A 13,270-nucleotide genomic window follows, 5' to 3' on the forward strand; every position below is an offset into this window, starting at 1 on the left:
AGTTTGTCCCAGTCCAACAGCAGTCCAACCCAAATGGCCGCAACAGCTGTGAGAAACTTATTTGCAATGCACTTGAGAGATAAAGGACAGAAAAAAATTAGAGAATATTTTGCAGGTTCATAGACTGTTAAATACCCTGTCTAAAAAGAATACTTTTTCTTAAGATAAGAATGTTAACTATAATAACTCAATTTAAATATATTAAAATTGATACAATTTAGCAGTATTATCTTACAATCCAAGCACATTTTTAAGCTTTAGTCAATCCAATAATAAACTTATTCAACAAAATTAAAAAGATTACATCTAATTTATAATTAGATTAATTATTCTGAAACATATTCTCATTTCAAAAGAAAAAATTTCAGGGTGTCTTGATCAACAAATACGACTCAAAAAAATCACTCTTAAATTGATAAAAAAATGTCATTTCACTAATACATTGCAAGCCATATAGACCCTTTTAAACGTACGCTTGGTGGAAAAAATACAAAGGCCAGCCTGGACTGTGCCTTTTTAGCTTCAATTATTTATGGGCAACCAGGCGCGTCTGCATCTGGAGCAGGTTAACCGCAAAAGCCAGGGCATTAAACAAGCTTTCGGACCCCACGGGCCACTCAAGTGACACTGCATTCAATTTGTAACCTTAGAGTAGGCCACCCAGCATCGCAGCTCCCTCCCCAAAACCCCAATCTGCTTTCAATTTTTCAATCAGTGCCCGACTCTGCCTCTATCTCGGTTACTGAATCTGCTCTTGCACTAAGAGAAACATTTACTGAATAGGAAAAATGTTGAGCTGGAAATTCTATGATTTAAGGCTTGGCCAATTCATGATGTTAAGACTGTAGTTATTAATTTAAAAAAACTTTTTTTTAAGAGAGGTTTTATATTTATTCATAGCATGGTATTTTAGAACATAATTAAATATTATTTTTTTTTTTTTGAAACTATGATTATCTTTAAAAATAAATTTAATCGCATATTAGTACTCTTAGTTACTTCATTATTTTTCTAAGAACGTTTTCGAATACTTATTTTATAATAAGTTTCAAAAAGTAGAACAACAACAAGATGATTCTTCACAGATAAATTAATAAATTAAAACTAAATAAGTACTAGTTACTCTTAGTTGAAGAAGTTGCTGTGGAATATTTGACCTATTGGAACTGGAATACTTCTAGTTTAGAAAAACAGAGTCAAAAAAAGTTGCGGAGATAAACGAAGAGATAGGAATGCGATCGATTTTACATTTTACCATCAGATTGACTATTTTTCTAAATGTGACCCTTTGCCGTCTTCCTTTCAGGTCACCACAACTGCCCCAGTGGGTTCGACGAGTCGGAGGAGGAGTGCGGTACCGCTCGCAAGCTGCTGGAATTGCCGGGCGGCGTTTTCGCCGCTCTGGGCTGCATCGCTGCCGCATTGACCGCCTGCCTCATATTCTGCATGTTCGGGCTGATGAGGAAACGGAAAAAGTCGGTGGTGCAGAAGGGCGCCGGGGTGGGCGGCATGGGCGTGGGCGTGGGCGGAATGGGAGTGGGCGGGATGGGCGGTATGGGCGGCGTGGGCATTGGGTTCATGAACGGAGCGAGCAATGGCAACGTATCCGCCGCCAGCATCGGAACGCTGAAGAAGGACTTCAAGAAGGAGGCGCTCTACATTGATCCGGCCTCCTGACACGGACTCCAGCCGGTCGAATATATCCACGTCGATCGGGAGACCACCGTGTGATATGTTGCCGCCGGCTGTGGCATTACCTATGACTATGATCATGTGGAGCTTTCCATGGAGCTGGCCTGACCGATGGATCAGCCCGCTGATCCCGTTCAAAATCTGGCCTGGAGATTTTAAAGATACAGAGTCGACTCGCCTGAAGGTAGGCGAACACTAAAAGAAACTACATTTTAAGCCGATAACTTTTTCTAAACGCTTCTGGGAGTAACAAAATGAGCAGAAACAAAAATGCGTGTATGTAGTCATAAGAAAAGTATTAATCTTATTACTTCAAATAATTTTTCAACCTTTTTTTATGCGTTTCTCAATTAGCTAGTCTGTATATAGGTTATATATGTTTAAACTTAATTTAAAAAATAAGTCAAGGCTTGAAATGTTCATGAATTTTTTAAAGTATAAAAATAAAAAATTAAAAAGGTGGTACTTATATATTTTTATATAGATTATTGGAACAATTCGTCGATTAATTTCATTCAATCAGAGAACTACAATTAATTAAACTATGTGTCTAATAAATAAAAATTTCGAACACTTCGATGCTCAACTTTTAGCAAATTTAATACAGCATAAAACTGTTTAGAGGTTTCCTAAACCACACCAATGTTTTTATTCTTTTACAAAGCTTAATAAATTTTAAAGTATAAATATTTTTATAATTAACAACCAACTAAATGTTTAAACAAATTGTTCTTCGAAATAATGTTTTTTATATGAAAGCCAGTCTTGACTTCAATATCATTTTTTTTTTGAGAAAAATTATTGTTTTATTTAGACTACATACGGCAGGCAAAAAGAGAAAAAAACTATTGTAAATTAGGTACCTTTAAAACAGTTAAATCAGCTAGAGGGCAACCAATTTGTGGGCAGTACGTAGATGCCTTCGGCATATTTACCACATAGCACATAGCACCCATTAAAAGAAGGTAAACAAATGAAATTTAGAAAATAAATGGAGGAGATCATGAACTACAATGAAATTGTATAGAAGAGCAACTCAAAGAGCAGAACCCTACGCGTAGGGCCTCTCTGGCATTAACTTTTAAGCGATTAGACTAGGTACAAAAACTGTTAGCAGCATTTGAAAAGGAGTTGGGGAAAGTCGAAGGAAATCTCTAAAGTGTTGTGATCTAAGGCATGCACATACTGAACTATGTTTAAACTCAAGCAAATCGAAGCATTTACATGATTAATACTCACAACCGAAGGCGTGGTACGATATATACATATAATTGTATAGGTATTAGCTATTTAGTCTATTAAGATGGCAGCACTTTTGGGTTTTTATCGTACAGCACAAACACGTAAGCAAAGAGCATCACTTAGTGGTTTATTATATATACAAGTCGATACAACAAGTTAATAAAATGCAATTGTTATTAATGGATTAAGTAGAACTCCAAACCAGAGATATGTTCACTTTTCATCTTAATCGAGAGAACTGCCAAAAGAATATAAAACAAAAACCAATCAAATGTAAATATTTCTGTCGAGCAATTACTTGTTTTATGTCAGCATTTATGTTCGTAATTTGAACACAAATTGTTTCCCATAAGTAGCTGCAGTAAGTAATATTCCTAAAGTTATATAGACTTTGTAAAAACTACAAGCAAATAACATTAATAAACTGTATGCAAAACTACCATTTAAGACACGGCCCATAACCCATATAAACAATCAAACTTTTGGCAGTTGCAGTAGGATTAAGCAAACACCAACCAAACGAAAAGCGTAATAAACAAGACATAAGTACTTTATTTTATAGTCACTAAAACTAGGACAAAAATTATAATACTGAAAACAAAACATCCAACTGGCTGCAATGAGTATTTTAAAAATTTAAGAACCTCTGCCATATGCATGCAGCATCCACATCCACATAAAAACCCATTAAAATTTCAACTCCAATAAAACTGTACCGAAAAGCATGTGTGTAAAAAAAAATATATATATATGATTTAGTCGGCATAAAAAAGTAAAAGGAAATATATATACATAAATTAAATCAAACATTTTCGGTTGGCATTTTTTGATAGCAAATAACCTAAATATTTATAGCCAAAAATGAAAGAAAAAAATAACGAAACGCACTTTGTACAATTTAATAAAAAACAAAGAATTATTATTTCCAGACACATACCACACCACACATATAGGATATTTTACGAGCATTCATATAAGGAATAAAATAATACTGAAAAATATATAAAAACGAAAACAAATTAAATTAATTAAAAGTGGCGCATAGGCCAAAAAATGCATTTTCGCTGCCGGCAATTGAGGAAAAAAGCAAAATATTACAAATATGGTTGGCAGTGCATTTAAATAAGTAGCTTTAAGACCAGCTGGATTTGGATCTCGATCCAAGCTGCCACTACTTTGTTGGCCACCATTGTCACACACAAAAACTCACATCTCAGTCATCAGTTCGGTTCAGTTCCTTCTCTCAACCAAACCAAACTATGGAAATTTCTGTGCCAACTGTGTTTAAAGTAGAATTCAAAGATAAAATACAAATAAAAAACGGGGGCGAACGAAGAAATTGAATTATGACCGCGCATAAAACATTGCATGTAATTTATTTGAAACGTTCGAACACAAAGTAGACGAAAAAGAAAAGATAGCTCTGCGCGAGATGGTAAATAATAATAAAATACAGACAGCTGTGTAAATAGTCAAACTGCGTACAGTCTACGCATATTTAATTAAAAAACTCAAAATAAAAAACGAAATGAAGTAGGAGAAAGGAGATCACGTCTTTTGTTTAATTTTGGAATTCCCCATATTTTTTTTTCGCCGTTTGATAGCGTAAGTTTCACTTGTATAATAAATAAAACTAAACCAAATAATTTATATAGAGATATTATACGTATATGAAAAAGAAAAACCTTAAAATAATGACGCACTGAATCAAATAGATGAAACGAGTATTTAAAAACAAAGACAATTAAAACAAAAAAAAAACAAAGAACTTTAAGCAAAAATAAAACTGAAGAAAAAAATGAAATTGAAAACGGAGCACCTGTGTTTATTAGGATGAATGGGTGGGTGGGTGATTGGGGGGCAATTGTGGCTTGAATGCCAACTGTTCCGTTTGACGCTTGGGGGAAAACCGTTGGCCAAACTAAGGCAAACTCAAAATCGTGTCCAAATAGCTGGGAGTCAAGTAGGCCACAGATTTTGATTGCCCGCATCCGGGCAACCGGCGGTGGACATCCTCGCAAATTCGGAACATCGAACGAGATGGTGTTAAAGCCAAGCCGGCTGCTTCAGGCGTGGGTTCTCACCGGCTGAAATTGGGATTGGGTTTTTGGTTTGGGCCACCCAACGTTAACCCGCATAAAACATAAGCCACCGAGCCCGGTGCTCGTGTTGTGTGCTCCATATACCCCAGATTCCCCCTGTTCTGCGACTCTGTGTTTACGGCCGGGAGCTCTGTTTCTGGTCCTGGCAAAGCTGGCCCCTGGACTTGGCCAAAATGGCTTTGATAAGCGTGGGCGACAGAAAGCACGGAAAATGCTAACGAGATGTGGCCAAGAAGTTTTCATAAGGAGTTGAAAAAGGTTTGGCACTAAGGTAAGTATTCAAATAACAAAATAATATATACAGTGAAACCACAAAATCAAACATATATTCTCTATTTAAAAACTGGTTTGGTTCAAAGATCATCTTAACGTTTTTTTCTTTTACATACAGAACAGTCTTATTATCATAATTATGTTGAGAACTTGATTGTAACACTCCAAGCTAAAAATATTAATATTAATAATAAAATATGTACAATTTTTGTTAAATGATAACTAATGTTTAAAAATAAAAATTATAATTTAATATAAGGTATACTTTCATGAAAGTTATGGAAAATTAATGTTTGCTTATCTAAATCATAAAATTATTTTTATAGAATTTTGCTGAATTTATAAGCTATTATTATTGATTTATAATTTAATTTACTATATTTTTAAGCCAACTATCCTGGACGCCCTCGCTGTGTAAAATATACACTCAAAAAGCGGCCAAATATAATATATACGCACACCTGCCACAAACACACACAGTCGCCCATTTAAATTTGCACCTAGGGCCAATTGCAGTTGTTTACAATTGAGTGGCCAGCTCAGCACAATCGAGCTGTTGGCAGCAGAAAAAAACAATAACATCGGGCCAAAGATAAAGCTAACCACAAGTGGACAGCTGATAAACTTAACCCGTAAACTGACAGTCGGACAACTCATCAGCTTTCATGTTTTGAAATCGAAGAAAGAGTCAGATCATTCGGAATGCTCATTTATCTCAATTGATTTGAACAATCATCGGATGCAATCCTCAATAACTTTTCAGCAACTCACTTTTCATTTTTCAATCCTATTTGCTTTCTTGCGCTAATTACAAAACTTACTTAAATTATTACAGTATAAAATAAAGGCATGTGCCGCCAACACATTTTTTATACCCTTGCAGAGAGTACTATAATTTTTTCAGAAGTTAATAGCGCACATCATCAATTTTTTTCGAAAATTGCCAAAAACTAAAATTTTTCAGATGGGAATGCCAATCGATGAAGAATTTTTAAAATACATCCACGAGCTATCCCAATATTTGAACATTATTTTCCTAGGTTTTGATCAGGGTTTTCAAGTTTATTTAAAAAAAAATTGTTTTTCGACCGATTTTCAAATTTTTGTGGAAATAATCGTTTTTTAGTATGAGAGTATTAAACCATCGGCTTGTCGAATCCATTCATTGTTTTTGTTTAATATTATTATCATATATTGTCGGTTTTTATGTTGAGGCTTGCATTTTTCCATTTTTTGCCAGTGTTATCGAGAAATTTACACGAATTTTCAACTTGTTGCTGAAATAAAAAAAGGTTAGTAAGTTTAAACAATCAGTTTTTTGTCATTTTAAAAAAATGTCGGCCTAGGCAGATAGTTGTGGGTAAACGCTTAAATCTGGCAGCCGTCTGACGCCAGTCAGTGGACAAGTAAGCTACAGTGGGAAAAATAAGTATGTGTGCCACATAAAAACATCGCTTTTATTTTATTAGAACAAACTCTTAGTAAATAAATGCGAACTCTTATTGATGATCTTTATTTAAATTGACTATAAAAACTATAGAAAAATGATTCAAGTACAATTCGCTTAAGAAAGAATTTTAGTAACTTTCCAAATAAACATTTTACCAAATTTTGTAAAATCTACCATCAAACTTATATTACCCACTGTTTCTAGAGTTGAATGAGGGTCATTGAGCTTTGTGGAAGGCAAATGTGGAGACTGACGGAACCCAAGTCTTATAGAAATTTTAAAATTGGCTCCGGCAAAATTATACATAGATCCAGAGTTGGCAAACGAACGATGCGAGAAACTACAAAATGGAGAAGAATCTTTTATTGGCAGAAATTAATCGATGGAAATTACAAAAGTGGGAAGGTCAACTTTTCGGTTGCTTATTAGGGGGCAGAAGTTCAAAGATAAACCTGTTTTTAATTCTAAGTATCTTCCTCTAAAAAAAATATTAAAACAAGCTAAACTGATCTTCTAGTTATTTAGTTTTCTTTGCCAACGTGGTGTGTGGATCACACAAAAAAATATTTCTTTTTTGGTTAACACATTAATTTATTATTAAGGTTGTGGAAGTCAACTGTTTCAATAAGGGATATTTAGACAAGTGCCCAATATTAGATTCCTTGCGCGAAGAACAATGTGAACAATGTGACACTGCTGTTTGAACGACCTAGATAAATATGTTTAAGTAGATTAATGTCAGAAGTCGGGTAATAATAAAAATGTTACCACAGACAAATGGGCTACAGTCACGTCCACAAATTCAGCCGATCCCCGGACAAAGAGAGTCGACAAGAGCGAATAAACAGAGGCGAAGAGAGCGATAGTGTGCCCAGAAGAAAATGGTAAAAGCAAACAGCAGTAAGCCGCTGCCGACGTCTTAAAGTTGGCCAAAAAGGCGGCCAAGTGCCCCCAGGAACATTCAGTCAAGCCGCGATCGCCGAGCTGTTCGGACGTCTATATCTCTAAATATCCATAACTCTTTGTGCATCGGAGTGAACTCAAGTGCTGACCGGAAAATTCTTTCGCCCAAGAAAGGTCTCCGTTAAAAAAAAGATCTCAAGCGATTGTGTTTTTTGTGTAATTCTCATTCTTGGATGTCTTTGAACGCCGAACGTTCATACAAAATGAAACTGCGCGATGTGGAAAATGCCTTCAAATATCGGCGCATACCGTATCCCAAGCGGTAAGTGTGATCTATCCAAGATACAAAAAAAAAAACAGAGGAGAAAAGATTTCTTTCACTCGAGAATGAAATGGGTTTCAAAGAGGAAATGCAATTGAGTTCCAGTTTCAGTTTAATTGAAAACCGGTCATAATTGCCATTGAATAGCCTGAGAATTGAGTTGGTCGATCGAAGATTGCGTTCGCCTCAACGGCTGAAGATTAAAAAAGACTTTGCTCTCGATTCTCCATAAAAAGCGTTTAACTTTCCGTTTTTCGCAGCTGTCTAAGAAGTGAAAGACATTTCAGGGTCGCCGCATTTGATAAATATAATTAAATAAAAACTTCAATTGCTGGCAAAAACAATTCAAATATTCTTGTCGGACTTTAAGTACTGCCAGCAAGTAAATTAAATGCAGCAATTGCTACACATGGAAAAAAATAACTACTGAATTGCTTGGGAGTTCTGTACTTCTAACTTCTGTACTTCTATATCACAATTCTTCAAATAATAGGAGTTATTAAATATCAATAACTTCTTGAGATTCGTTAAAAAATGGAGGAAATTAACTATATAATTATAAAAAGAACAGTTTTATTTATATAATTACTGAAAATAACATTTTAAATGGGAATTATTATTTTAGTTTTTAATTTTTAATATTATGGCTAATTGATGCCTTATAATAAAAAAAAAATGTACCTGGTATAATTTATAAAATTTAATTGAAATCTATTTCAATTGTAAGAGATACAGAAATCATTTAACAAACTGAGCCATTTCCCAAAAAAAAACATACCAAGTATTTCTAGTAAATAAATCCTGTTTGAGTTTAATTACTTATTTTAAAAATGTATAAAAATGTTCTATGTGCAATTGTACAGCAGCTGAAGTTATTTTTCAATTGCTCTAGTTTAAAAGCTGAAGTCTCGGTTATAATTTTTTTATTGCTGTTTTTATTTTCAATTCTTCTCATAATTCATTTGGTGTAGCACCTTGGGGCCAGTTTACAGAGATGAAAAGACGGAAAACCACAAAAACCGAAGCTCAACTTCAACTATTTCAAGTAGCCCAAAGAGCTGTGTCTTACCACTGCTCCCCTTGTGCTGCATTGTGTGGGCATACATTTTTCAGTGTTTGTTCTGGCCTTTTACAGAACCCAACTCGGCTCAGTTCAGTTCAGATAAAAGTTAAGAGTCCGCTGACTTGGCTGCCCGCTCATTAGTCGATGTTGATGGTCGACGGACGGCGGTTTCTACGGCCGCCCATAACAATTTTGGCCATTAAAAGGTGTTTAGGCCAGAGATCTGAGCCACTGCGTCCGCTATTGTGAAATGCTCGCTCTTTTTTTCATTTGTATGGCCAAAATTTGTTGCAACGAGTGCGTCGAGATGTAAACTAATGATAGACCGACTACACATGTTATGGACTAATTGGCTTTTGGGAAACCATTTTTTCAGCTTTTGTTCATGTTTTAAAAAGGGTGTGAGAATTTGCTTTTCATTAAAGTAAAGTAAAGCGAGCTAGTGTCATGGCTAACAAATATTTGCATAAAGGTCTAAAAAATGGTAAAAATATTTTAAGTAATGGCTTTTACAGCAGGTAATTGAAAAAATATTTCACGCGCACTTTATTGATGATATATATCCTTTATCATTTTTAATTTTTTACTATTTTAATGTATATCTAAAATTCTTTTCACTTTGTCTTTTTTTGAGTACCAACTCTACATTTAATGCTTACCAAGTGAATCCTTTATTTACTTTATATTAAACTCAATTAAACTTCTTTTCGCTCATAAGCCCCTTTTCATTATCATTACCCCTGCCCCGTATCCCGTTTATTTGCTGAACAAATTATTACATTTATTGTATGAATTACTGGCATTAATTAAACACATGATTTAAATGTAGATATGTACTTTGCATGATTACCGCTTGCAGTAGCATAAATTTCACGCTTGTTTTGACAATTTCATGCAGCTGAAAACTCTCAGTCAATCAGTCGGTCACTCAGTCAGTCTGTCAATCAATCAGGTAAATATTTATTTTTTATCCATTTCCGATTGCCCAGACGATTTAGCGAAAAGACAATCTCTTACCATTTGCACAATAAATTTATCCAAATATTTAAACAAGGATATGATTTATTGCAAGAGGAATTTATTATCCTGGAGAGAAAAACGAAAAAATTTTCCCAGCCGTATTGGTGCGTTGTTATTTGCACAACTCTTTTGTCCATTTCCAAATTGATATTAATTAATTAAATTAATTGGTTTTGCTTAAATAACTCTCCGACAGATGTTTGGCAGCTTCATTAACCAGGCACGCGATAAATAAGCATACGGAGAAAATGAGTTCGTTGCACTCAATTGATAAAAACCTGTCAAAATCGATATTATAAAGCCAAACACAATTAATCGCCCAATAAGTAGAATCAAATGCAGTTATGCCATACTTTCGCGTGAATTAGCATAAATTACGTTTTCCGATTTGTTTTCCATATAGATTAGGGCTTACCTAATACAAAATGTACTTTTATTTTCATTGCAATCCGAAGCGTGACAGAAATTATTTAGAACGCCCCAAAAGCGGGTCAAGTGGGAAAAAAGTGGCAGAGAGCTGATTCAAGCCGGGCTTATACGAAGAGAGTTTTGGCTGGCTCTTTGGCTTTTTAGTCTTTCTTCTCCGCGTCTCTCTCTTTCTTACCAATTTCTTTCTTTCTTCAGGCGCCACAACATGCAGTCACTCACACTCGCATAATTGCATTCAGTGATGTGATTTGTTTTCTTTATTTTGTTTTGAGTTTTGTCTGGCGTTTTGTCTTATTCAGTCTGTCTTATTGCAATGGAAATGATGTATATTGGGAATTTTACACGCTGCTGGTGGGCCACGGGAAAGTTAATTATTGCTGTCCGTCTGCGGCGGGTGGCAAATTAAAAAATGGTAATTATAATAAACCAAAAATGGTTTTAAAATTACATATCTTTCAAACGCAATTTAACTCTCTTTCTTGGAAATAAATATAAACTTATGCATATAAGTCTTAAAAATAATACATCAATATTAGGAATAATAATTCAAGTGAATTTCATAATTTCTATACCTTTATAAAAGCTATATTTTTGCATTCCTCTCTTTTATAAAAATAATTATAGTTCCCCTAGCAAACCCAATAAGTAAAATGCGTCATTATTTTTAAATTTCATTTTATATTTTAAACTTATTTTCTATATAAACTAAAAATCTTGAAAGTTATATTGACTTCTATCAATTATAAGCTACCTATCAAACAAATTTAGTTGTTCATTTATTCCAATACTTCATTAATTTAAAAGCCACATAAATACAAATATTTATTAATTACATTACCCACTTCAGAGTACGCAGAACAACAATGCCAAAATTTAAGCCCGCACTTTACACAGTTTTCCCAAAAACTTCACACCTAACCCGCATGATCAGGTGAAACTCTAGGCCCTCCGCCTACATATCACTCCCTTTTTCACAGATAATTTTGCACGCAACTTTTGGCAAGTGAAAGCCCACAAAATATTCACATGTTTTGTATACATTATAGCAATTTATGACCGCAGCCGTTTAGCACCTTTCAGAAGAGATGACCAACAATTTTACTGGGCCAATTTCAGAAAGCAACAAACGCCCACCAGCAGTCTATAACTACATGGCTGTTATTAGTTGGTCATAAAAACAAAAACTTTGGTTATGCCTGTGTGGATACCAAAAACAAACGCCCTCTCCCACGAAAAATGAGATGAAAGAGTTTTTCTACATTATGTAAAAACGGTCAAATGTCGACCGGGGTTACGAATAAAAAATACAAAAAACCAAAAAAAAACAATTCGCATTATTTTTAGCATAGTATATAGACTGTATAAGAAAGGCAAAAGCTGATTAACACAATCATGTGAAAAATGTGCAACACTTTTTGGCTAAAAATAAAACAAGTGCAAAAAAATACACAGGCGTAGACAGACAAGTGGAAATTATGTGTATAGCTTTCACTTGATATACAAATATGGGCTTTTGGACAAAGGGGGCGTGGCCAGCAATGCGTAACATCCAAGTGATGATGACAATGATGAATTTTTTGTTTCTGACGGGTTTCAAGTTTGTGTTTGGCCAAGCAAAGTGTAAATTGCTGGCAAAAGGTGAAGTTGAGCGGAAGGTGCAATTAGCTAGTTCAAAGTCATTGAAAAAAACATTTTAAATGATAAAGTCATTGAAAAAATCAAGGTAGAGGTGAAGGAAATTTGGAATACGTTTCAAAAAGCTTACACATTTTTAATAGATTTCTGTTAAAATTATGGATTTCTTGTCAAAACTGTACATACAAACTTTTTTACACAGCTCCACTTGTTCATCTTTTGACCAGATGGTCATCAACTAATTACCCTTTCACCATCCCGAAAATAACAATGAACACAACTCATTAATACCACTTCACCCAACATACTCCCCTTAATTTGTTTAAGCACTTCCTTGCCCGAAAAAAAGACTTTCATAAAATTTATCATTATGCAATGGCAACAAATTTAAAAACACATAAACCTCCTTTCAATTTTTGTTTTTCCCGAAACATATCAAGATGTTTGCCAGCTGTGTTTCTTGTACTCTCCCATAAAATTTGATTGTTTTTGATCAAATATGCATGCGAAATGCTTTAAATAAGAAACAGAGCCAAAATGTGAAAAAAAAAATAAAAATGGTATTTACTTGCTTGCGAGTGTTTTGCTGTTTTTGTTTTTAAGTTTGCCAAATGCAGACGAGGCAAAATTGAATTTAATTTCTTTGCTGCTTCTTCACTCTCAAATAGCGAAAGTGAGTTAACGCTCAGCCTCAGATCCGAACTTGGGGGCTTCCTCGAGTATGTAAATCACTTTTTTTACAGCCGGCAAACTGCTGGAGATTTATGGGCGCCAGCTACTTAGGCGAGCAGAATATTTTACGGTGGGACATGTCTGGGATCCCAAGAGATAAATTCCCAGGTGGGTGGTGTTTTCAGCCATTTAGATGAAACTCCATTATTAAGTGAAAGCATTGAACTGCAATTAGCAGCCGCATTTATGGATCTTTTCACTTTTCTGGCAGCCAAGCATTTAGAGAATGTTTGGTGTTAATTGGCAATGTAGGCTTATAAATTTCGGTTTCACTATTATGATTATTAGATTTATCCATCCAATTCTATGAAAGATATATGAATTTGTCACAAAATTCAAAGAATGTCAGATAAATCTGAAACTTATCTTTGAATTCCAAAGGAATTTTGTAACTCTTTAAAAGTTTT

The 13,270-nt window shown here is 34.5% G+C and overlaps 2 protein-coding genes across 11 annotated transcripts in view; both read left to right on the forward strand.

Moving 5' to 3' along the window:
* Nucleotides 1-2,153, forward strand: part of LOC108044176 — a 110,945-nt gene extending 108,792 nt beyond the window's left edge. Inside the window, 1 exon segment of the mRNA XM_044457668.1 lies at nt 1,307-2,153. Coding sequence (XP_044313603.1) covers nt 1,307-1,731 — 425 coding nt within the window. The 3' untranslated portion in view covers nt 1,732-2,153.
* A 5,528-nt stretch (nt 2,154-7,681) lies between these two features.
* Nucleotides 7,682-13,270, forward strand: part of LOC108043769 (heparan sulfate 2-O-sulfotransferase pipe) — a 43,188-nt gene continuing 37,599 nt past the window's right edge. For 3 of the 10 annotated variants that reach the window (XM_044458270.1, XM_044458269.1, XM_044458273.1), the window contains exon 1: nt 7,685-7,984. In XM_044458270.1, the coding sequence (XP_044314205.1) occupies nt 7,896-7,984 (89 nt within the window). In that variant the 5' untranslated portion in view covers nt 7,685-7,895. Of the gene's footprint in view, nt 7,985-13,270 lie in introns of all 10 variants that reach the window. The other 7 variants (XM_044458272.1, XM_044458271.1, XM_044458275.1 and 4 more) reach the window with 5 other exon arrangements.

The sequence above is a fragment of the Drosophila rhopaloa genome, unplaced genomic scaffold, assembly GCF_018152115.1.
Source record: "Drosophila rhopaloa isolate 14029-0021.01 unplaced genomic scaffold, ASM1815211v1 contig_163, whole genome shotgun sequence".
Taxonomy (NCBI): Eukaryota; Metazoa; Arthropoda; class Insecta; order Diptera; family Drosophilidae; genus Drosophila; species Drosophila rhopaloa.